Source organism: Elephantulus edwardii, unplaced genomic scaffold (assembly GCF_000299155.1).
Source record: "Elephantulus edwardii isolate Elephantulus edwardi_28Jun2011 unplaced genomic scaffold, EleEdw1.0 scaffold00266, whole genome shotgun sequence".
NCBI classification, from domain to species: domain Eukaryota; kingdom Metazoa; phylum Chordata; class Mammalia; order Macroscelidea; family Macroscelididae; genus Elephantulus; species Elephantulus edwardii.
The window spans coordinates 895,274-918,828 of NW_006400016.1; the positions used below are offsets into that span (position 1 = coordinate 895,274).

Sequence of the window (23,555 nt, forward strand, 5' to 3'; positions counted from 1 at the left end):
CAGGTTGAAAAGGTATGGAGACAGCACACATCCCTGGCATACACCCTTCCCAATTTTGAACCATGCAGTGTTCCCTTGCTCTGTTCTGATGACTGCCTCTTGGTTCAAGTATAAGTTTCACATTAGCATGATCAAGTGTTGGGATTCCCATTCTTTTCAGAGTCAGCCACAGTTTGTTATGGTCCACACAGTCAAACGCCTTTGCATAATCAATGAAGCACAGACAGACATTCCTCTGGTATTCCCTGCTTTCAGCTAAGATCTATCTAACATTAGCTACAATATCCCTAGTACCACAATCCCTTCTAAACCCAACCTGGACTTCTGGTAGTTCACTGCTGATGTGCTGTTCTAATCGTAGACGACTCATAGCTATCCTATGAACGAAAGATCTGAACACTTCTATGATTTTCATTGTTTCTCCAAGTTCATAGAGTTTCCAGAGGCAAGCTATTTTGGAAGTGGATGCCACTCCTGCTAACACTGTCCACCATGGGCAACACATATACTAAAAGTACAATGTTATAAAATGAAAAAGTCAAAAACAGGAAGATCAAGGTGGGTAAAAGTCAAGTACATGGAAACAAAACCACCCTGCTTAAAGACTTTTGGGTAATAGATTTTAAAAAGAAAAAAATTTTGTGAAACAAATAAAAACACAAGAAACCAAAAGCTTTAGGACATAACAAAAACATTTATCAAAAGTTAATTGATAGAAATAACGTCCCCACACAAAAAGATCATCAACCAAAATCTACCCCCTAACCAAACTCTCCAATTATTAGAAAAAGAACAGCACACAAGGCTCACAGATTCCAGAAGAGAGTGAATAAAGAAGACAAGAGCAGAAATAAATGAAACAAGGTGCAGAAAAGAAGCAGACTAAGACTAGATGTTGATTCTTTGAAAGCATTAATAAAGTCAACAAGCTAATCTAAAAAAAGGGAAATATGTAAATAACCCAAATAAGAAATGTAATGAGTGATGTCACAATACAAGGAACTAAAATAAAAAGTATAATAACAGAACACTATGAAGAACTACATTGTTATTGCTGTTGTTATGTGCCAACTCATAGTGCCCCTATGTACAACAGTTCTGAACCCTGTTCTATCCTGAGCCAATCTTATTATCTTTGACACACCTACCCCCATTACTCCAGTCACTGAATCAATCCATCTCATAGAGGGTCTTTCCCTCCTGCGCTATCCCTCCACCCTCCCAAGCATGATGTCCGTCTCCAAGGACTGGTCCCTCCTTGCAACATGCCCAAAGTATGTCAGACAGAGGTTCATAATCCTTGCCTCCAAGGAGCAGCCTGGTTTCATCCTCTCTAGGACAAACCTGTTTGTTCTTCTAGTGTCCATGGTATAGTCAGTACTCTTCTCCAGCACCACAACTCAAGGCATCAATTCTTCTTCTATCATCCCTAGTCATTGTTAACTTTTCTGAGGCACAGCAAGTAATTGCAAAGACCATGGCCTGGATCAGGTGCACCTAAGTCTCCAGACTGACATCATTGCTCTTCAGAACTCTATAGAGGTCCCTGATAGCCGACTTAGGTGTCATCAAACCGACTTATCTGAACCTTGCCTTATGCAGAGTCATTCTCACAATCTTTGATTTGCTGAATCTATCCTTACAGTCACTGTGACAGTCCATCTTGTTGAGGGTCGTCTTCTCTTTCTCTGACCCCCCATCTTCCTCAGCATGATGTTTTCTTCCAAGGACTGGCCCCTCCTCCTGACAACACACCTAAAGTTTCACCATCCTTGCCTCTAAGGGGCACTCTGGTTGAACTTCACTAATTTGAAAACCTAGAGGAAATACTGTCACAAAAGAAGAAACAGAATAGGTTATAAAACACTCCCAACCAAAAAAAGTCCTGGTCCAGACAGCTTCAACATTGAAATCTATCACACATTCAGAGGAATAATTGACATAAATTATACTTAAACTATTTCAGAGACCAGAAAATGGTGGCATACTCTTGAATTCATTCTATGACTTTTGTATAGCCCTGATACCAAAGCCAGGCTAAGAAACCACCAAAAAAAATAAAATTACAGACCAATGAACACAGATGCAAAATTTCCCAATGAAGATTCTCACCATTAGGCTAATTGACATGATAGATGGAGAAGAGATTGAGACTGTTAACAATTTCACCAGTGGTCAGAAAATCAAAATATAATTTCACTAGGAAAATCTGCTGTCAGGGACCTCTCCAGAGTGCTGAAGAGCGATGATGCCAGTCTAGAGACTAAGGTGTTCCTGATCCAGGTCATGGTACACAATTGCTTGTTATGCATCAGAGAGATGAACAATGACTAAGGATGACAGAAGAATAATCAATGCCTTTGAGTTGTGGTGCTGGAGAAGAGTGTTGAACATATACCTTGGACTGCCAAGAGAACTAACAGGGGTGTCCTGGAGAGAGTAAAACCAAGCTGCTCCTTGAAGGCAAGGATTTTGAGACTCTGTCTCATATATTTTGGGCATGTAGTCAGAAGGGCCCAATCTTTGGAGAAGGGTATCATGCTTGTAAAGGTCAAGGGACAACACAGGAGAGGAAGACCCCAGATGAGATGGATTGACACAGTAACTGGGGTAATGAGGATAACTGAGTGTGTCAGAAACAGTAAGATTGGCTCAGGATAGAGTAGGGTTCAGAGCTGTTGTGCATAAGGTCACTATGAGTCATAGCTGGCTCGACGGTCCATAACAACACAAATCCTAGCGAGTAGAATCCAATGTCATATGTTTTTAAAAAATAATTCTTGATGATCAAGTGACATTTATAGCAGAGAAATAGATGGTCAGTATAAGAAAAACAATTAATGTAATCCACCACATTAATAAAGCAGGGGGAGGAGGGAACCCATATGATTATATCAATTGATGTAGAAAAGGTGTTTGATAAAATGCAACACTCTTTCCTGATTAAAATCCTATGTGGTTTCCAAGGCTAGATTATAAAGGGCAATACAACTTCTTCACTGTCCTTGGAGATGACTAACTGGAGTATCAGGGCTTCCCATAAGAAATTTGAGTATATGAAGGCTGTCATGCTTTAAGGACGTCCAAACCACATGAACAGACTACCCGCAGACACTCCAAATTTCTCATACAAAAAATCCATGTTGTGGTTGTTTTTGTTGTTTTGTGCCTTCGAGTTGCCTGCGACTCATAACAACCCTATGTAAAACATCCCTAAACCCGGCTCTATCTCTTGCTCATAATAAAATACTGGTTTTATGTCACTAAATTTTGGGATGGTTTGTTACCTAGCAACAGTAATTAGAATGGTGCTGTCTTCAGGTAGCTAATTTCTACCTAGGTTTGAATAGACCAGGATCTCTATGGAAGAAAGATGGACAATCTTCCAGGAAATTTACAGCCTCAGAAACCCGATGGAGAATCATCTATGAGTCAGTTCCTATTCAATTAAGGGGGGGGGGAGAAAGAGAGAGAGAGAGAGATCTAAATAGTTATTTTCATTTTGTTGATTTCATTTAAATGTATGGTTTGTTCAACAAGGTTGAAAACCAAATACTATGTAAGATGTATATTATTGTCATGTATCATCGAGTTAGAAATGACCCATTACTGATCCTCCAGCAGGTTTTCAGAGGTAGTAAATTGCACAGGAGGAGTTACCCATCTTTCTCCCACAGAGCAACTAGTGAATTCAAACCTCATACCTCCATATCTTTGTATAGGCTGCACAATTCTTCACCACAAACCACCAGAGCTCCCTAGTGGGTGCTTTTATATGCACACCCATGTTTATCACGCCTTTTTTCACAATATCAAGGAGTTGGAAACAACCTAAGTGCCCATCGACAAACGAAAAGATAGAGAAGCTGTGGTATATTCACATAATGGAATACTATGCTGCATTGAAAAACAAGGAACTCATGAAATATTATTCAAAATGGGTGACCCTGGAGGACACTATGCTGAGTGAAGCATTTCATTCACAAAAGGACAAATACTGCATGGTGCCACTGTTGTAAAGCAGGACTGACATTGGGGTTGGGGGAAGACTGAGAAAGAGGGGATAAATAATGAGGGAGAAAACTGTTTAAAAGGGAAATGTGATTAGATATTATCGTCATGACAAGAGTCCAGAACAAAGGCTGCATAGTGGAGTGGACCTGGGGGTAGGGATTGTAAAACAATAAAATAATTTTTCTGTTACTTTTCAAAGAGAAGAGTATACTGGTGAGGGAGGGATGGCCAGGGAGAAAAGTGCAACAATGAATGAATGGAAATCCAAAGTCTCTGTAAATTTTCATTAAAATTAATAGCAATAAAAGTAATTTTAAAAATCCATCCTATCAGGGGAGCTCTGGTGGCCTAGTGGCAAGAAGCTGTACTGTAATCCCAGAGGTACACGGTTCAAATCCACCAGATGCTCTGCTGGAGAAGGAGGGAAAAATTCTCTCCTGTACCAGTCAGATCTGATTTGATGGTACACGCACAATAAATAATAATTTTTTAAAAATCCATCCTATGAAAGCTATTCTCCATTTTAAAAATTATTATTATTATTAGAAAAGTTTCTAATGTATGTTGTTGTTGTTGTTCTTAGGTGTTGCTGAGTATGACTAATAGTAACATTAGGAACAACAGATCTGAACCCTGTCCTATCTTGTGCCATCCTCACAATCTGACACACTTGAACCCATTGCTGCAGTCACCGTGTCAATACACCTAGTTGAGAATCTTCCTCTCTTAACGCTGCTCCTCCACCTTCTTAAGTATGATGTCTCTCTCCAAGGAATAACCTCTCCTAGTAACGTGCCCAAAGTATGTGAGACGAATTCTTCATCTTTGTCTCTAAGGAACACTGTTTGGTTTTTTTGCAGTACACAAGATATTCAGTACTCTTCTCCAATGTAACAGTTCAAAGGCACCAGTTCTTCATGTAATATTATTCATTGTCCAATTCTCAGATACATAGCAAATGACTGAAAAGATCATACCCTGAATCAGGTACACCTTAGTCCTCAAACTGACATCATTGTTCCTCAATAATTTGGCGAGGTCCCTAATCGTAGACTTTCCCTGTGTAATATATCTCCTGACTAATGGTACCAAGTGTATTGATTTTGGATTCAAGTAAGATGATGACATCGTTGACAGTTTCAACCTTTCCTCCATCTATCAAGATGTTGCCTATTGAGCCCGTGGCAAGGGAGCTCTGGTGGCCTAAGGGTAAGAAACTGTGTTGCAATCCCAAACAAACACAGTTCAAAACCACCAGCTGCTCCACAGGAGAAAGACAGGCAATCTCCTCCATGCAATTTACTGCCTCTGAAAGACTGTTGGAGGGTCAGCTATGGGTTGGTTCCAACTCAACAGTACACAACAGCAAGCCTTCTGTCCTTCACAAGGTGCAATGTCACCAATTTTCTACTGTTCTCTGTTAGTAGAAAATACTTCTAAAACATAGCAAAGTTAAAACAAATTTACAGCAGACAACTACACATCTGCCATTTTATTAGATTTATTTTATTTGATACTTATTTTTTTTTTAGTGGAAATGAATAAACACCAACTTTATTTATTTGAATGAAAACACCCAACATCTTAGAAAATCAACTAGGAAAATAGACACTTTTTGCTAAGTAACATCCTTAAAACCAGACAGGTTTTTTTTTTTTAAATCTGGCCTGATATTTGGAATGATACAGCTGTACAGGACCCTTACCCCTTGTTTTTTATTCCCCTTAAAAACTATCTAGAAAGGAATCCGTTGTTCTGTTTTGCCATTGGTAATTTTGGATGTCTTTTCTTCAATAGAATGAACCCTTGATGAAAGAACTTTGCCACGTTGATCTATCTCTTCAACCACTGTCTTTACCAGAGTGGTTTTGGGTAAGTCATTAGATGTATTCTCTGAATTTCCTGATCCAAAGCTCTTGGATTTGGAACATGAATTTCCATCTCCATCTATCAGGTGGCAATAGGTCTCGATCTCCTTCTCCAGGTGAACCTTGATGTCGAGCAGCTGCTCATACTCTAGTTTCTGGCCCTCGGTCTCGGTTCTGACCTGGTGCAGCTGCTCCTCCAGGGCCCAGATCTGAGCCTGGATCTGTGCGAGCTGTGTGCAGTAGTTGCCTTCGGTCTCGGTCAGGGAGCATTCCAGGGAGTGTTTCGTCGCCAGGAGAGACTGCAGCTCGATCTCCAGGGTCTGCAGGCTGCGCTTTATTTCCGTCAGCTCGTTCCTGGCCGAGGTGGCTGCGCCAGCATCATCGGAAATCTGTTGCTGCAAGGTGGCGCTCTTCTCGTTGAACCAGGCCTCGGCGTCCCTGCGGTTCTGATCCGCAAGCTCTTCATACTCTGCTCGCATGTTGTTCAGGAGGACCGTGTTCATCTCCACGTTCACGTTGCCCCCAGAGGCGCACTGCAGCCCCTTCATTTCCTCCTCATGATTCTTCTTTAGAGATACGTCATCTCCTCACTCAGGGATTCATACTGCAGCTCATGGTCAGTCCTGCACAAGGTCAGCTCATCCAGGACTCTCCGCAGCCCATTGATGTCAGCATCAACACTTTGGTGAAGGGCAAACTCGTTCTCCTACTTTAGCCGGAAATCATCGGCACCCAGTCTGGCGGTATCAATTTGCAGAATGACATTGCCGTTGGCAGTAGTGGAAGAGATAATCTTGTTCTTAAGATCCTCAATGGTCAGGTGGTATAAGCTGTAGTCATGATCAAGTCCATGGCAAGATCCAGGACCATACTTTTCATACCAACCCTTGATTTTTCTCTCCAGTTCGGCATTTGCTTCCTCCAGAGCCCATGTTATCCAGGTAGGATGCCAAACGGTCATTGAGGTTCTGCATGGTCACCTTTTCATTTCTAGAGAGCAGTCCCCCTTCATTTCCAGCAAAGCCAACACAAGCTACATTTCTAAGGGCACCAGCAGTATGGCTCCCACCAGACACATTGCAATACTTATTCATTCTTCATCCATCAATATAATTTGTGGCTGACTTGCAAAGTGAATTGCAGACTGCATGAGAGCTAATAAATTTTCACATATCAAGTGAAATCATGTGAAAAATCTCTGAATCTATTCTGTTCCCAACTAAAGTTCTGTTCCTACCTCACAACTGGCTCTGACATCAGATGCTCACGTGGCACTTTCCTCCTACTCACAAGTGAAAAGGACACTATTACCCTTCAGAGTGCCAAAAAGATAAATTCTAGCCACACATCACCCTTATGTCCATCTACTGCTGTTAACCTCAAGGTTGTTGTTGTTATTGTTATGTGCTGTCCAGCTGCCTGCGACTCATAGCAACCCTATGTTGTTGTTGTTATGTGCCATTGAGTTGTTTCTGACTCCTAGCAACCCTATGCACAACAGCTCTAAACCCTGCTCTATCCTGCACCAACCACACCGCCTCTGACACACCCATCCCGATTACCTCAGTCACCGAATCAATCCATCTCATAGAGGGTCTTCCCCTCCTGCGCTGTCCCTCCACCCTCCCAAGCATGATGTCCCTCTCCAAGGACCCGTCCCTCCTGGCAACATGTCCAAAGTATGTCAGATGAAGCCCCAGAATCCTTGCCTCCAAGGAGCAGCTTGGTTTAATCCTCTCCAAGATGGATCTGTTTGTTTTCCTGGCAGTCCATGGTACATTCAGTACCCTTCTCCAGCACCACAGCTCAAAAGCATCCACTCTCCTTCTGTCCTCCCTAGTCACTGTCCAACTCTCTGATGCATAACAAGCGATTGCAAAGACCATGACCTGTATCAGGCGCACCTTAGTCTCCAGAGAGACACTGTTGCTCCTGAGTACCTTTGAGAGGTCCCTAAGAGCAGACTTTCCCATCGCGATACGCTTTTTGATTTCCTGACTGCTGGTACCAAGAGTGTTGACTGTGGAGCCGAGCAAAGTGAAGCTGTGAACACTCTCAATCTCTTCGTCATCCATCCTGACGCTGCCAATTGGTCCAGTGGCAAGAATCTTTGTCTTCTTGACGTTGAGCCTTAGTCTATACTGAAGGCTGCAGTCCTTGACCCTTCACAGCAAGTGCATGAGGTCCTCCTCAGTTTTAGCAAGCAAGGTTGTGTCATCTGCATAACAACAGCCTAAAACCCTGCTCTATCCTATGCCAGTCTCACTGTCTCCATCACACCTACCCCAGTGACTGAATCAATCCATCTCCTTGAAGGTCTTCCTCTCCTGCACTGTCCTTCCATCCTGCCAAGTGTGACATCCCTTTCCAAGGACTGGTTCCTCCTTGCAACATGTCCAAAGTATGTCAGACAAAGCTTCAGAATCCTTGCCTCCTTGAAGTAGCCCTCTCCAGGATGAACCTGTTTGTTCTCTTAGCAGTCATGGTCTATTCAGCACTCTTCTCCAGCACCACAGCGCAAAGGCATCAGCTCTCCTTCTATCATCTCTAATCATTGTCCAGCTCTTTGATGCTTAGCACGTGATTGCAAAGACCATAGCCTGGGTCAGGCACACCTTAGGCTCCAGACTGACATCATTACTCCTCAGTACTTTGGAGAGGTCCCTGACAGCAGACTTTCCCAAGGCAATACATCTTTTAATTTCCTGGCTGCTGGTGCCAAGAGTGTTAATTGTGAATCCAACCTCCCCAACCTCAAGGTAGCAGTTCAAATCCACGAGTTGCTTTGAGGGTGGGCAATCTCCACCCATGCAATTTATAGCTTCTAAAAACCCCTGGAGGGGGTTCCAACTCTACCTATGGGTAGAGTATTGCCTACAAATTCAGGGGTTTCCTCACACCCCCTTCAGAATGCCAGCCATAAATCAGGGGATTAGGGATTCACACCTCAACTCTATTTTCATCTTTTAGCTCCTATTACTTCTTCAGGTTTGATAATTCACTTAAACAATTCCTAAAACTCCTATTGTGATTGTTGTTATGTGCTGTAGAGTTGGAACCGACCCATAGCTGACCCTGCAGCAGGTTTTCAGAGGCAGTTAACCACACGGGAGGAGATAGTCCATCCTTCTCCTGTGGAGCAGCTGGGGGCCTCGAACAGCTTCTTGCCACTACCAGAGCTCTATATGTACACTATACTTAGGATTACAGGTTTAACAGGGTAAAAAGGATAGAAACCAGAATTTGCAGAAAGAAAACAATTAGGGGACAGCAGAGAGTTCTCAGCATGGAGCTTTCATAAGTCAAATGGTGGAGGAAGGGACTAGCCTCTTGCATGTTTCAATGTTTTTTACCAGGAGCTCTCAGGATTCCCTTACATAGACATCATTGAAGTCTCGTTGCATAGTCATGATCTGAGCCTTAATGAATATTCATGATTCATTAAACCAAGTCCCCTTTCTTCCTGGGCTTAGTTGACCAGGTGGTCTTTTAGCCTACCCAGCTCTCTGCTCATTTGCACAAATCCTGAAGTGCTGTCTGGAGGGGTTAGATAATGGTGCTTTGGTTATTCAGGAAATGCCAAGGATTATCTCCCTGGAGCCAAGGTCAAAGGTCAAAGTGAGTTTTTGATCTCATACAAACATTGATACTTTGTTACTGGCTGCTACTGAGCTAGGCCCAATTCCCAGGGAAGCCTATGCACAAGGGTACCAGACTGAGAGAATCCGCTGGGTTTTCACTGTCAAGTTTAGGAACCAGATCGATGCCTATCTTCCCAGTGTGGAAGCTCTGCTGAAACCTGATCCACAGACAGGTGGCTGTACTTGAGCTGCACTGACTGGGAATCAAACTCCAGTCTCTGTGTAGAATGTGAAGATTCTACCACTGAACTCCTTCAGGATGCATATCTTTAAATCAATCTCGCTCATTTGCCTTCAAGTTCAAACTGACCTTCCAACAAGTTTCCAAAGCACCGAGGAGATTCAAATTGCCAGAAAACTGTCATCTTTAAGTTAGCAGCACAACCCCCTATGGACTACATCACCAGAGCTCCTTTCATGCATCTATTAAAAGTCAAGGTAAAACTTGCATACAATTTACAAATTTCACCATGTTTTGATAAATATATACACCTGTGGAACCCTAACTCCTCCCCTGGATGGCCGCCTGGGGACTTCTGACCCGGCAGCTCAAGGCTCTAAAAAGAAAGAAATGACTGTAAACTCAATTTTTCTTTTACCATCTATCATCATGTTATCTATTGGTCCAATGGTGAACAGTTTGTTTTCTTGATGTTGAAGTATAATCTATAACGAAAACTGTAGTCTTTGATCTTTTGCAGCAAGTATTTCAAGTTCTCTTCACTTTCTGTAAGTTGTGTCACCTGCATAATGCAGGTTGTTGATGAGCCTTTTTCCAATTCTGATGCCATGTTTTTCTTCATATAGTCCAGCTTCTTGAATGATTTGCTCAGCACAAAGAATGAATAACCATAGAGAAAGGATATAACCCTGACACACACCTTTTCTGTTTTAAACCATGCAGTGCTCCCTTGTTCTGTTCAGACAACAGCTTCTTAGTCTATGTATTTCCCATGAGCAGAATGAAGTGTTCTGAAATTTATTCTCAATGTCAGCCATAATGTTATGATCCACATCGTCAAATGTGTTTGTATCATTTTCTGGTACTCTCTTCCAGCCAAGATCCATCTGACATCAGCAATGATATCCCAAATGCCATAGCCTCTTTTAAATCCAGCTTGAATTTATTTTTGAAAGAGAAAAGAAAAAAGATGTTCTTATAACAAAAATAGCCCCTTTTCAATTGTCCAGACAGAAGGTGATGGTAGCCTAGACAAGGTTACTCCGCACTAGAGGGCAGAGAAGGGGTTGGATTCTGGATGGATTTGAAAAACTTTTATTAAAATGTGACAGGATTGGATAGTCAACTGACTTGGGGGGGGGCAGGATAGAAGGGTTGGGAGATTAAGGCTTCTCACAAGAACAGCTGGAAGGACACAGCTACCACTGATTAAGATGGGAAAAGCAAAGGAGGAACAGATTTAGGGGGAAGATTGGAAGCCCAGTTTAGTATGGTCTTAGGAACCCTCCCCTAATATTTGGCTTAGATGCCAAACACATAACAAGACGCAGATGCCTGGAGTTCAGGGCCTAGGTTAGACATTTACGATAACCAGAATAGAGGCTGAGATTAGAGCTGTAATGTTAGATGAGTGTACCTGGAGATTGAACCGAGAGTACAATAGCCAAGGCCACACCAAAGTTGACAGGTTGGTGTAAAGAGGCGGCACAACCAGAGATGAGAATGTGGGTCTTGGAAGAGGTGAAGAAAATGCTTCTCAGAGGGAGGGGGTCACTGCACCAAATGCTCATCTAAGAAGGATCTGGGACAACGGACCACTGTCCAACATGCTAATGACATGACAGCTTCATATTCAGAGGACAGTTTCTGTGGTCCCATTTGAAAACAGGAAGACACACTAAAGCAGGTCCTCGTCTTGCTTGAAGACTGGGATAGAATCGCCCCAAAAGATTCTAATGGCGCTTTTCTAGAACCACTCGCTGCTCAGACTGTAATCTGGGGGGGGAGGGGGGGAAGTTTATTGATAAAACTAGAAAGTGTACAAATCAAGTCGTTTTAGCCTGGAGGGAGGGTCATTCTGGTCACAGCAGTTTCCGTGGGGATCTGGGTAGCGGCTCCTTGGCAGGGGACCAAGGTTCTCCGTCCTTGATTTGGTCCAGTAAGTAGGATAATCTAGAATCCACTTTCCTGGAGAAAATGTAGGGGAGCAAAGTTTAGGAGTGTCTGCTCAGGACTGGGGTTGGCCTCTGGGAGGGGTTTCAGGAGGATGACTCCCACGGGGAGTTGACTTAGGGACCCTGTGATGGAGATGGGTTACCTTTTCTGTCGCTGCAGTTCCTCCCTCTGCGCCCTTAACACCTGCAGCACAGGGTCGTCCTGGAACTCACTGCCATCCGAATCTGAGGATAAAGAACGACTCCTAGGGGATCTGACAAGGCCGGAGAGTCGATTCCGACCCACAGTGACCCTGCACTGGACTGCTGATTGTAAATGTTAAGTAAGGCAAGAAGACTGGCCATCTTTCTCCCATGTGTGGAATACCCGTCCTCCCACAACCTGGCTCACCTTCAGCTGCCTCCAGGAGGCGCGCTGCCTGGGAGAGCAGGTCCTCCGGAGCAGCACCGACAGCGGCGGGCGTGGCCTCGGACAAAGCCTGGCGAGACCCCACCTCCAGTCGAGGGGGCGGGGCCTGGGGAGGCTCTGTGACAGCCGCTGACTGTACGGATTTTTGCTTCCCCGGCTCTGCCTCTGCTTGGCTGGGCGGAGCTCTGGTTTTCCTAGGCTTGGTCTTCGACTGACCAGAGTTCTCAGCAGAAGAAAACAGTGTTTTGGAAGGGGACCCGGCCTCTGTGCAAGGAGACTGGACCTTCTCCTTCACATTATCAACCCGGGGCCGAGGCGAGGCCTCCCGGAGAGGGGGCGTGTCCTCCAAGGTGTCCGGGAATAGCCGGGCCAGCACTACTTCGCCCAAGGCGCCTCTGAGCTGTGATTCAGGTTCCTGGCTAGAAGTGGCCCCCCGCTGCCCAGCAGGTTCCTGGCATAGGGTTCTACCTCTCCAAGGCTTAGGTTCTTGCCTATTGGCCTGGGCGGAATTCCAGGGCACTGGGACTGGCTGGTTTGGGCGGATTGTGGAGGGTGCTGGAGTTGAAGAAATGGCTGCAAGTGGTACCCAGGGGTGGGGGCTAGGCTGGGGGGCCCAGAAGAACCCGTGGGGGACAGGAGCCCAGAGCATGTGTGGAGAGGGCCCCGGGGGACCAGGGGCCCTCATCACACTGAATGCCTCTGCAGGAAGCAGCTGGGCCCCACTGCCCCACTGAGGGGCACAATTAGGGGGAGTCCCAAGGGGACCAAGGGTCTCCGGAGGTGCAGGAGTGGTCTGGAAATAGAAACAAGGGTCTGAGAAGGAGAAGAGTGGAGGGTGATCATCCCTCTTAGACTGTACCCTCCCTCAGGACCCTCCCCTCCACCCTCATCTTACCGGCATGGTGAGCACTGGGGTTTTGGACAAAACCCAGGGTCCATCACCCTTGCTCCCTTGAGCCTGTTCAAGTTTTCTCCTCTGTCGCCACTGGTACAAAATATCATCTTCTGGTCGCAGGGGTGCCCTCGAGGAAACTGGAGCCAGAACTGGGGTGGAGGCTGGTGCCAGAGTAGGGGCTGCTGCGGCGGTGGGGGCTGCTGCCAGGGTCGGAGCTACTGCCAGGGCTGCTGCAGAGGGAAATAGAGGTGAGGCAGGGGCAAAATCAGAGAACATCCATGAGCTTTTCAGTCTGTCAATCACTCACTCAGTCATTTAGTTCTTGTGCACTAAGCCCTGTTCTGCACATCGGTGTTACAGGGATGTGCCCACCTTCCTCGTCCTCCATGGCTCCTGCCCTGGTCAAGCCCGTTACTCGCTGAATTATCACTGCAGCCTCCTCCCTGCTTTCCAGTTCTCTGAATCCCTCTAGCCTGTTCTCCACAGGCAGCCATAGGAACCCTATGAAATGAAGCTGAGTTGGCCCAAGGTTCTCCTAGCTCCGAGCCCTCCCCAGGCTGCATCTCATTCCAGGTGAAGGGGAAGAGCTCTGTGGTTTCCTCTGCCTGAAATGTCTTGGTGTATTTCCAGAGTTCACTTCCTCACATCCCAAATGCCACCTGCTTAATGAGACCTTTTCCCAGCTGCTCCAAAACTGCAGCCACTGCCCTTTCCTAGTTTTTTCTTTAACACTTAACTTTTTCTGAAATACTAAATATTGTCCTTTTTTCTTTATTGTGTCTCTCCCCCTCCACGAGGTCAGCTTCACAAGGTCAGGGAGTCTTGTCTGTCTTGACCATGGCCATATCCCCAGTGGCAATAAGTTTATTTGTGTCACAAATGCAAAATGAACTGCTTATCAGGCTCTATTCCAGTGTTCAGCTCTGTGTTGGGGACCCAGCATGGCCATGGACTAAGACAGTCCTGGATCTTGTCCTCAATCCAGGGAGGCCAACAGACAGATTCCCATCACCAGAGCCTCATTTCACCAGTCTTGATGGGCAAGGCTACCATTTGTCTGAGTTGTATCATATGAGTCTACACAGATGAGCAAGAAAATCATTTCAACCTCTCTTTTTTGCATCCTGCATTCTGTGTATCTACCTCCAGAGAGACCCACAGCCTTCCACTCTGATCATCAGGCTCCAGCTGAGGCCAAATCATCAGCATCTCTTACTGCATTTCCAGAGCAGCCAGAGGGAGTCTACTAACACTCAAGAGAGATCCCATCCTTGGGCTACTCAGAACCTCCCAATGTTCCCCATATTGTTGTTGTTGTTGTTGTTATGTGCCGACCCTATGTACAACAACCCTAAACTCCGCTCTGTCCTGTGCCAATCGCACTGTCTCCAACACTCCCATTCCAATTATCCCAGTCACTGAATCAATCCACCTCATAGAGGGCCTTCCCCTCCTGCACCGTCCCTCCACCCTCCCAACCATGATGTCCCTCTCTAAGGACCGGTCTCTCCTCACAACATGTCCAAAGTATGTTAGACGGAGCCTCAGAATCCTTGCCTCCACGGAGCCACCCGGTTTAACCCTTTCCAGGACAAATCTGTTTGTTTTCCTAGCAGTCCATGGTATTCTCAATACTCTTCTCCAGCACCACAGCTCAAAGGCATCAATTCTCCTTCTATCCTCCTTGGTCATTGTCCAACTCTGATGCATAACAAGTGATTGCGAAGACCATGGCCTGTATCAGATTCACCTTAGTCTCCAGAGAGACACCACTGCTCTTCAGTACTTTGGAAAGGTCCCTAACAGCAGACTTTCCCATGGCAATGCGCCTTTTAATTTCCTGGCTGCTGGTGCCAAGACTGTTGACTGTGGAGCCAAGCAAACTAAAGCTGTGTACAATCTCAATCTTTTCACCATCCATCCTGATGCTGCCAATTGGTCCAGTGGTGAGAATCTTTGTCTTCTTGACATTGAGCCTCAATCCATATTGTAGGCTGCAGTCCTTGACACTCTGCAGCAGGCGCTTCAGGTCCTCTTCAGTTTCAGCAAGCAGGGTTGTGTCATCCACATAACGCAGATTGTTGATAAATCGTCCACCAATCTTGAACCCACATTTCTCCTCATAGAGCCCAGCCTCCCGGATAATCTGCTCTGCATATAGGTTGAAAAGGTATGGAGATAGGATGCATCCCTGGCGTTCGCCCTTCCCAATTTTGAACCATGCAGTGTTCCCTTGCTCTGTTCTGACAACTGCCTCCTGGTCCAAGTATAAGTTTTGCATTAGAACCATCAAGTGTTCTGGGATTCCCATTCTTCTCAGAGTCAGCCACAGTTTGTTATGATCTACACAGTCAAATGCCTTTGCATAGTCAATGAAACACAGATAGACATTCCTCTGGTATTCCCTGCTTTCAGCCAAGATCCATCTAATATCAGCTACAATATCTCTAATACCACAACCCCTTGTAAACACAGCCTGGACTTCTGGTAGTTCTCTGTTGATGTGCTGTTCCAGTCGTTTTTGGATAATCTTCAGTAAAATCTTGCTTGCATGTGAAATCAGTGAGATTGTTCTGTAGTTTCCACATTCTGTTGGGTCACCTTTCTTTGGGATAGGAACAAATATCGATCTCTTCCAGTCAGTTGGCCAAGTGGTTGTTCTCCAGCTTTCTTGGCACAACTTGGTGAGCACGTCCATGGCAGCATGGCATACCATGCCACCACAGCGTGTGCTAACCTCCCTCACTTTTTGGACTACTTTCATCCCTGGCTCATACCTTTTGTGGTTCTATCTGTATGACACTTTCTCCCACTGCAGGTTCTTTGTATATGCTGGTGCTCTCTTGTCCCACCTTCATCTTTCTCCATTAAACACTTCCTCCAAGAAGCCTTCTCTACTCTTTCAACTCCATGTCTTACATGGTCTTTGCTTCTGTTTGTGCTTCGTATTTGTCTGTGGGGTTATGTGGCCATCTTCTGACCTACCCTCACTATGCTGTGAGGACCCCAAGGTGAGACCACATATATTTGGTTTGAATGGAATCCCCAATGCTGCTCACAGGGACTTCCTTGTCTATAGCAGGTGTTCAATATTTAAATGAATGAATACACATATGAATGAATTGAATGTACAAAACAACTCGTGAAGTAGGTGCTAGTTTTAGCCCCGTAAAACTGAGATGCAGATGAGAAAACTGAGACAGAGAAGGGAGGGGAAGTAAATTGTGGCGCTTGGAAGGAGCCAGGAATGACAGGTGCTTGGACAGGATCACACAGCATGCACAGATACCTATTTGCTTGTGCTTGCCTGCCCTTATTGACTAGGAAGCCTGCTGACATGTCCTGTGCACTGCTGCATTCAGAGTAAGAGGAACAAGAAAAGCCGTAACAGTCACTGGTCCTTGGTCTCATCTCTGAAATCTCAAAAGCAGAAATTCGAGAACGTAGGAGTTTGTATGTTTCAGCAAAGTCACAGCATATGCACAGGGCATACACGGTCTTGGGGTAGTGCATGCTGATGTGGGGCTGAGTCACAAGAAACTGTCCAATTGTTTGTGACTGATGAAAACAAAAATTTTGTATGGTCCAATGTAATACTATCCAAAGGAAAAACGTATGACTGTTCATCCTAAATATAGACTATAAACAGCCTCCTGTTCTCCAGGTCAGGGTCTGCTGTCAAATTAGGTATGGTAACCAAATTTGGGAATAGCTTCCTGCTTTTCAAACTTTGTTTTCAGAATATGAAAAGCTTAAAAAGGGTAAGGTTTTTTCAAATCTGAAAATTTTACAAGATTGCTGACGTCTGTGCCCCATGCTTTCTATTTACTAACTCTCTGAACCTTTCAGAGATGAAACCAATGACTTGGTTTACTGCTACTATTTTTCTTGTTCTTGTAAGGAGTTGTGCTGGTTTTAAAGCACCAACTGCTCCTCAGGAGAAAGATGGGACAATCTCCTCCCTTGCAACTTCCCACGGGAGGGACAGCTCAGAGTTGTTTCTGACTCCATGGTAATGATGGACTTTGAACCCCTAGGAGGAGAGTATAAATGTTATCCCCATTTTTCAGTCAGAGAAATAAGGCCCAGAGAGGTCCAAGGCTACAGTGCTGTTAAGTAGCATATCTGGGGTTTGTATCCAAGCATTCCTTTTTCCTAACCTTTTGGTACTCACCGGGTGCCCTGGGACCAGTGTCCTGGCTAGAGCCGGGGGTAAAGGTCCCGGAGAGGGGTGAGAGGTCTTCAGAACTAACAGGGAAGGAGGCACTGCTGGTATCACTCGGGCTAAGGGAGGAGGAGATCAAGGCCTTGCTGCAGGGAAAAGGCAGAACTGAGATCCCAGTGTCAGTGGGCTAGGCCTGCGGCTGCAGGTGCAAAAATGATGTTAGAGGCTGGGAGGCACCTGCGTTTCAGCATTCTGGCTGCTCTGCTCTGCAGGCTCAGCGTCTCCAGGTCCAGCAGGGGAGACTCCCATGTGTTGAGGCTCTGTGAGGAGAGAAGAGTCACAGCCCAGGCCTCACTCTCAAGGCTGCAGGTAAGGGGCCCTAGAGAGGGCCTGGAGCACATGTTGGTTTCTATTGGTTCTCTTGTGTCTGCCCCTCCTCCTCAGGGAAGAGAGATGAGGTTTTCCTCTGTGCATCCACACTCCTCATATGCAGTCCCTGCTGTCTGAAGAAGGTTAACAGCATCTCCCTGACTTCTTACTGTCATGTACTGCTGAGTTGGAACTGACTCAGAGGCTGTAAATCACATGGGAAGAGACTGACCATCTTTATCCTGGGGAGCAGCGGGTAAATTCAAAGTGTGTGCCTTTGAGTTGGCAGTACAACTCCTTACCACTAAGCCACCAGATCTCCTCATCTTCCTAACTAGCCTTGATCAATCAATCAAAAGAGTTAGTCGTTGGTGCCTCTGATATCTGCTAGTCTCTGGATAAGTCAATGAGAGGGAGCCCTGCGGTTATAGTTGAAACGACTAGAGAAGTTTCCACTAGAGGAGCTGCGTTAGTACATCAAAGTCCTGAGCCAGTACACTCTATCTTGGCTGCCGCAAGGGAAGAGCCTGCCTCAGATTCCGACCAAGAAAGAACAGCTATGGGAGTCTGGCTACTGCCAATAATGATCTAATGCCTACATCAAGTTATGGCCCAAAGCACCAACTTTTGGATTTTCAGCCAACTGTTTCTCCTTTTAAGCTGCTTTGTGCTGGGGATTGGGTTTAATCTAATTCTATCCTCAGGCTGATGCTGCCAGTTCAGCATATAGGGGAGAGAATGAAGGGAGATGTCACCTTTCTTTCCTGAAGGGGGTCCATAGCCTGGGATATGCTGGTCACCTTGTCAGGAGTTGGGACTGTTTTGCTGGGTCTTCTTTCCTGTTTCTTGGTCCCTGTGGAGAAGTCTCTATAAAGCAGTGAGGACTAAGAATGGCAGCTACTTGGGACATAATGAGGAAAGACAGGATAGGCCACACCCCACCCTGTGCCATCTTCACAGTCTCTGCCACACTCAAGCCCACTGCTGCTGCAGTCACTGCATCAATCCACCTGGTTGAGGGGCTTCCTCACATCTGGATAAAAGGAGAGCTAGATATCTGAACCTTAATAACACCCATAAAATATTTGACCTTAAAAAAAGTGGAGGTCATCAAGACAGGTACCTGCTGTGAGTTGACCACTGGGAACTGGAGACTCGGACCTTAGCCACCAAAAGTCGGCTGGGGTTAGGCCTGCAAGATGGCGCTCCTCTTGGCTTGTGGGCGGAGCCTGACGGAACCGGTTTATGTACCTAAGAGTATCATGGTATGAGGAGTGAGTGTGGTGTGGAGGGCTAAATAGTTATAGCCATGCTGTTAGGTGCCATCAAGTTGAGTATGACTCATAGCAGCCCTATAAACAGATCCAAATCCTGCCCTATCTTATGCCATCATCATTTCCAACAAACTAGAGCTCATTCAAGCAGTCACTATGTCAATCCAGCTGGTTGAGGGGCTTCTCTTTTACTGACCCTCCACCTTTCCAAGCATGATGTCCCCCTTCAAGAAATAGTCATTACTAAGAGCATGGCCAAAACAATAGGACAGTAGGATGTTGTTAGGTGATGGTGAGTCAAATACAACTCATAGTGACCCTAGAATAACAGATCTAAACCAAGTCACAAAATACAGGCCTTAAAAATGCTGCTGAACCAGCTCTGGCTGTAAGGACTATTATGAGATGCTGTCATCCTTTAACTCAAGCTTTCCTTTCACCCCAGAGCTGTTCGTACTTACTTTGCCACCACGGAGTCCTCGCTGTCAAATGGCACTGGTGTGGGTAGTGGGGAAATCATCTGTCCCTGAGAGGTGCTGGCTGGGAAAGAGGTTTCTGAACTGGATGGCCTGGACTCCTCCAACAGCTCAGGGGAGTTGGAAGCTGTAGGTAGAGCTTTGGGAACCAATGGCAGCCCGGCTATCAGGGACCAGGCCTAAGACAAGGAAGGAGAAGAGGGAAGAAAATGAGGTCTGAGGGGTCATTCCTATAGGGGAATGAAGGCACATATGAAGTCTCAGTTTGGAAAGAGAGAAAGAAAACACATCCTGCAAATGTTAACAAGCCAAGATAGTTTGGACTGTAATGGGGTTCCTGGTGGCAGAGGTCTGGACAAGAGGACAGACCATGGAAAGGGAAGAAGTGTGCTCTCTCCTCTATTTTTCTTCTATCTCCACATCACTCTTTGCTACTGGGTTGGCACACAGTATTTTCTGTGGGATATCTTTACTTTGGGGTATCAGACTTGGCTTTGGGATGGCCTAGGTGACCATCCACAAAGGGGCTGTGTTGAATGGAGAAAGCTGGAGGGCTGCAGGGGTGAGCAGGGATGGTGGAGGTGATATGCCAGAGGATGAGGGGGGGAGCTTTGTCAATGCAGCCTATGGGGGTGCATCAAATCACATAATAGTAGGATCAAACTACCATTTCAAGGACCCCTGGAAGAAACAAGCTATAATTCTCATGAGGCATGATTATACATTCAAGGTAAAGGTGTTGGAGGCATAATACCCATAAACCCTAAATACTAGTCTTTGCTTTCCAATCTTTGATCCAGTACGTTGTATGTGATGGAATAGATTCTGCAGATATAGCAGAATTGCCTCATTAGATTCCATAGACTGTAATCTCTACAGGAAAAGAGTCCTGGTGTCGTTAAGGTTGAGTCAGGCAGTTCAAACCCACCAACCACTCTGTAGGATCAAGATGCAGCCGTCTGCTTCAGCAAAGAGTTAAGAGTTCTACTCTGTCCTATATGGCCACTATGAGTTGGAATTCTCATCATCTCTGGACACATTTTAACACACTGCCACAGCCAGTGCAATGTCAATCCATCTCATCGAAGGTCTTCCTCTCTTTTGCTGATCTTTCCAAGTATGATATTTTCAAAGAAGATCTCCTAACAACATGCTCAAATATGTGAAACAAAGCTTTGTCATCCTTGCCTTCAAAGAACACTGTGGTTGTACCCTCTCCAAGAGTTATCTTGTTCTAAGTCTCAAGATTTATTTTTGTTCTTTTGGCAATTCATGGGCTATCCCAGGGGACCACTGACAGACCATCTCAAACTCTAAACTCCCTGAGTAAGCAACGCTGTAAATTACATATGCGGAGATTCCTTACAAATGAGCGTTTTTACTTTCTCTGGCAGAGCTGCTAGATTTGAATAGCCAGAGAGGCAAGGCCTTTGGGTAAGCAGTGCAACTTCCTACACTGTGGGTCTTCTGAGCTCCTTGCACTTATATTTCGCATAAGGCTCCAGGGAGGGAGCAAGAACACTGATGCGAGGACAAACACCATAAGGAGACCCGGTGGTGCAAAGGTCAAGCGCTTGGCTGCTAACTCAAGGGTCAATAGCTTGAATCCACCAGCTGCTCAGTGGGAGAAAGATCTGCCCCGTCTGCTTATGTAAAAATATACAGTCCCGGAAACTCTTTGGGATAGTTCTACTCTGCCGTGTTGGGTAGTGATGAATGTGAATGGACTTGGGCAACGAATTTTGGTCAATCCTCAAAGTGGCTGAACTCAAGCAAAAGTAAGAAAATTCAAAAACAAGGAAATGTAATGTCTTAGACAGTCCTAGATTTCCTCAGAAAGAAGAATTTAGAATCATTTATAGGAACTTAAGACCGCCGGGAGCGTGATGCCTAAGGCTGGCTTGGCTATCGGCCGTGAAGCGTCTTGGGAATTGTAGTTCTTCTACTATGGTTGATCCTGATAGACTCGGCACACTAGCGCAGCTGCCCCGAGGCTGTGTCCCCCACATCTTTTGGTCCTCCCCATCTCTTGTGGCTCCTGGAAAAGGATCGACCTCACCTTCCGTCTATCCCGCGTCCACCACGGTGCTTCCGCCAGCTCAGCTTCTTCCGCCAGCAAACCTCGAGCGCATCCTTGTCGCTTAGCAATCAGCCCCTCCCCTTTCTGGGAGTACCGGCGCGGAAAAGAGCGGCCTCCGAGGCCACCAATGACCAAGCGGGAAATAAAGATGCCAACCAGGTGCCAACGAGAGGTGTGTCATGATTGGCCATGATGTTCGTTTGCATGAGAAAGCATGTTTGATTGGCGAAGTTGTAGCGTGCAGCAGAAATTGGCAAGCCTGTGCACCAATGAAAATTATTTTAGGATGAAGTAGTGGTTAGAAGGCTCGAAGAATATAGTCGTTTTTCTTTTTCCCTTATGCTGAAGAAGTCTCTTCCTGACTCCAATCTGGTCACAGTACTTCATGTCTGTCGCACGGGCAGCCACAGCGGTTGTCCCCTTTCTAAACTTCGTCTTTTCCAGTCCTGCTGATTATCTAACCAGTTCTCTCTTGCTGCAAGAGCAGCTGGTTGCCCCAGGCTCCAGGCCTGGGCTCCAGGCCAAAGTGGGTGGATAGCAGGATAAAAAGGAGCTATTTCGAGACCCAGCGCGGGGGCCCCTGAGGGGCCAACCTAGACTGTTCTTGTCCGCGCCCCCTGGCCGCTGCTCACTTGGCAGACCCGGCTGCCCCGTGCACCGAAGCTGAGTCAGAGGCCCAGAATTAGGCCCAGCCTACCGAGGGGCTGGGTCCGAGCCTTTTCGAGGGTGGGGGTAGGGTCTGCTCCATGTCCTCCTGAAAGTCCAGCCTGGCTACCATAGTACATTACGATATACTCTACAACTTGCCCCCAACCCGTCATCCCCGGAAACTGCCGAACAGGAGTGGATTAAAGTAACCGAAGGCTTTGCGGTGGGGTTTTTGCTCCCTGGGTTTCAATCGCAGCACTGTGCTGCCTCTCCAGCCAGGCTCCGCCTCCTCGGCCTTAGTTTCCCCTTCTAGAGACTAGGGGTCGTAGTGATACCACCCTAGAAGCCTTTAGGAAGCATCCAGCAGGCGCTTAATAAATAGCCAAGTAATTGTTGGGCTTTCTAAATAAGGTTCTACTTAATGGTCAGATCTGGCTATGGTCCCCAGTGTCCCTGGGCGGCCCGTGAAGGGCGGGCACAAAGGCGAGCTATAAGGCGAGGAGCGCTCAGCCAGCGCATTTCAGACGCGCAGCGCAGCGGCGAGCAACAGGATGGAGATCCCGGTGCCTGTACAGCCGTCTTGGCTGCGTCGTGCCTCCGCTCCGCTGCCTGGGCTCTCGGCGCCCGGCCGCCTCTTCGACCAGCGCTTCGGCGAGGGACTGCTGGAGGGCGAACTGGCTTCCATCTGCCCTGCCGCGCTCGCTCCATACTACTTGCGCGCACCCAGCGTGGCGCTGCCCACTGCCCAGGTGCCAACCCTGGGGGAGGGGCAGTCACCCTGGTCATGCCTAATGCCAGGGATCTTGGTCAACTTTAGGGGGCCGTGTAAGGGAGCATCGTGTCACTTTAAAAAGAATTCTGGTTACTCTGGGGCTTTTTGAGACATTTGAGGGAGGAATCCGACTCTGAAAGGTAGAAGGGACAGATTACTGACAGGGGCGAAAAGCCACCATTGTCGTCCTGACAAGAGTCTCATCAACTCTGAGGGGTATTTTGGCGACTCTAGAAAGGACCAGTGGTCAGCATTTTGAGGGACATGCGGTAACTTCCCCAGTAATTCTCAAGGGGAGAGGGTGGAGGGAACATTTTCCGTTACTTTGTGGGAGGAGGTGGAGGGATGCGGTGACCTGAAGCTTCCTGGAGAGAGATAGAAGGAGTCCTGTGACTTGTGGGAAGGGACCCTGGCCACGGAGAGAAGTGGGGGAGGGCGCGAGAGGCCCCCTGACTTGAGTGGGATGATGTGATGAGGACTTGGGGGAACAGGCATTTCGGAGATTTCTGGAGGTCTCCGATGACCCCCCCCCCGAGGGATGCGACGAGTGTGGGTGGGCAGGGGTTCCAGTGATTTGGAGGAGCCAGGCCGAGGCCATCGGGATAGGGCGGAGGCTCCTGAGGCTGCAGGGGGAGGGAGTCATTGCCCTGGGTTTAGAGAGAAATTCCAGTCATCAGGCGTTCTGGCTGAGGCAGGGAAGGGGCCCCTCCAGTTCCGGAGGCCAAGGCCAGCGGAGCCTGCGCGCCTGGGGGCGGGCCCTGCAGTGTTCTGGGCACTTCGACCCGCCCCTTTGACAACCACACACCCC

At 46.7% G+C, this 23,555-nt stretch overlaps 2 protein-coding genes and 1 pseudogene across 2 annotated transcripts in view; 1 reads left to right on the plus strand and 2 right to left on the minus strand.

The window, feature by feature from the left end:
- Positions 1-5,749: 5,749 nt before the first annotated feature.
- On the minus strand, positions 5,750-6,955 carry LOC102860338 (annotated as a pseudogene).
- A 4,611-nt stretch (positions 6,956-11,566) lies between these two features.
- LOC102855053 (chromosome unknown open reading frame, human C19orf55) lies at positions 11,567-22,105 on the minus strand. Its single transcript, XM_006899716.1, has 11 exons — positions 22,025-22,105; positions 21,307-21,411; positions 19,233-19,426; positions 18,621-18,748; positions 18,253-18,350; positions 17,366-17,448; positions 17,138-17,274; positions 12,964-13,163; positions 12,051-12,861; positions 11,803-11,884; positions 11,567-11,672 (listed from the first exon to the last, which is right to left on the minus strand). The coding sequence occupies exons 1-11, from the start codon at positions 22,103-22,105 to the stop codon at positions 11,567-11,569; spliced, it is 2,025 nt and encodes a 674-aa protein (XP_006899778.1).
- A 421-nt stretch (positions 22,106-22,526) lies between these two features.
- Positions 22,527-23,555, plus strand: part of HSPB6 (heat shock protein, alpha-crystallin-related, B6) — a 1,554-nt gene continuing 525 nt past the window's right edge. The window contains exon 1 of the mRNA XM_006899666.1: positions 22,527-22,724. Within this exon, the coding sequence (XP_006899728.1) occupies positions 22,527-22,724 (198 nt within the window). The remainder of the gene's footprint in view (positions 22,725-23,555) is intronic.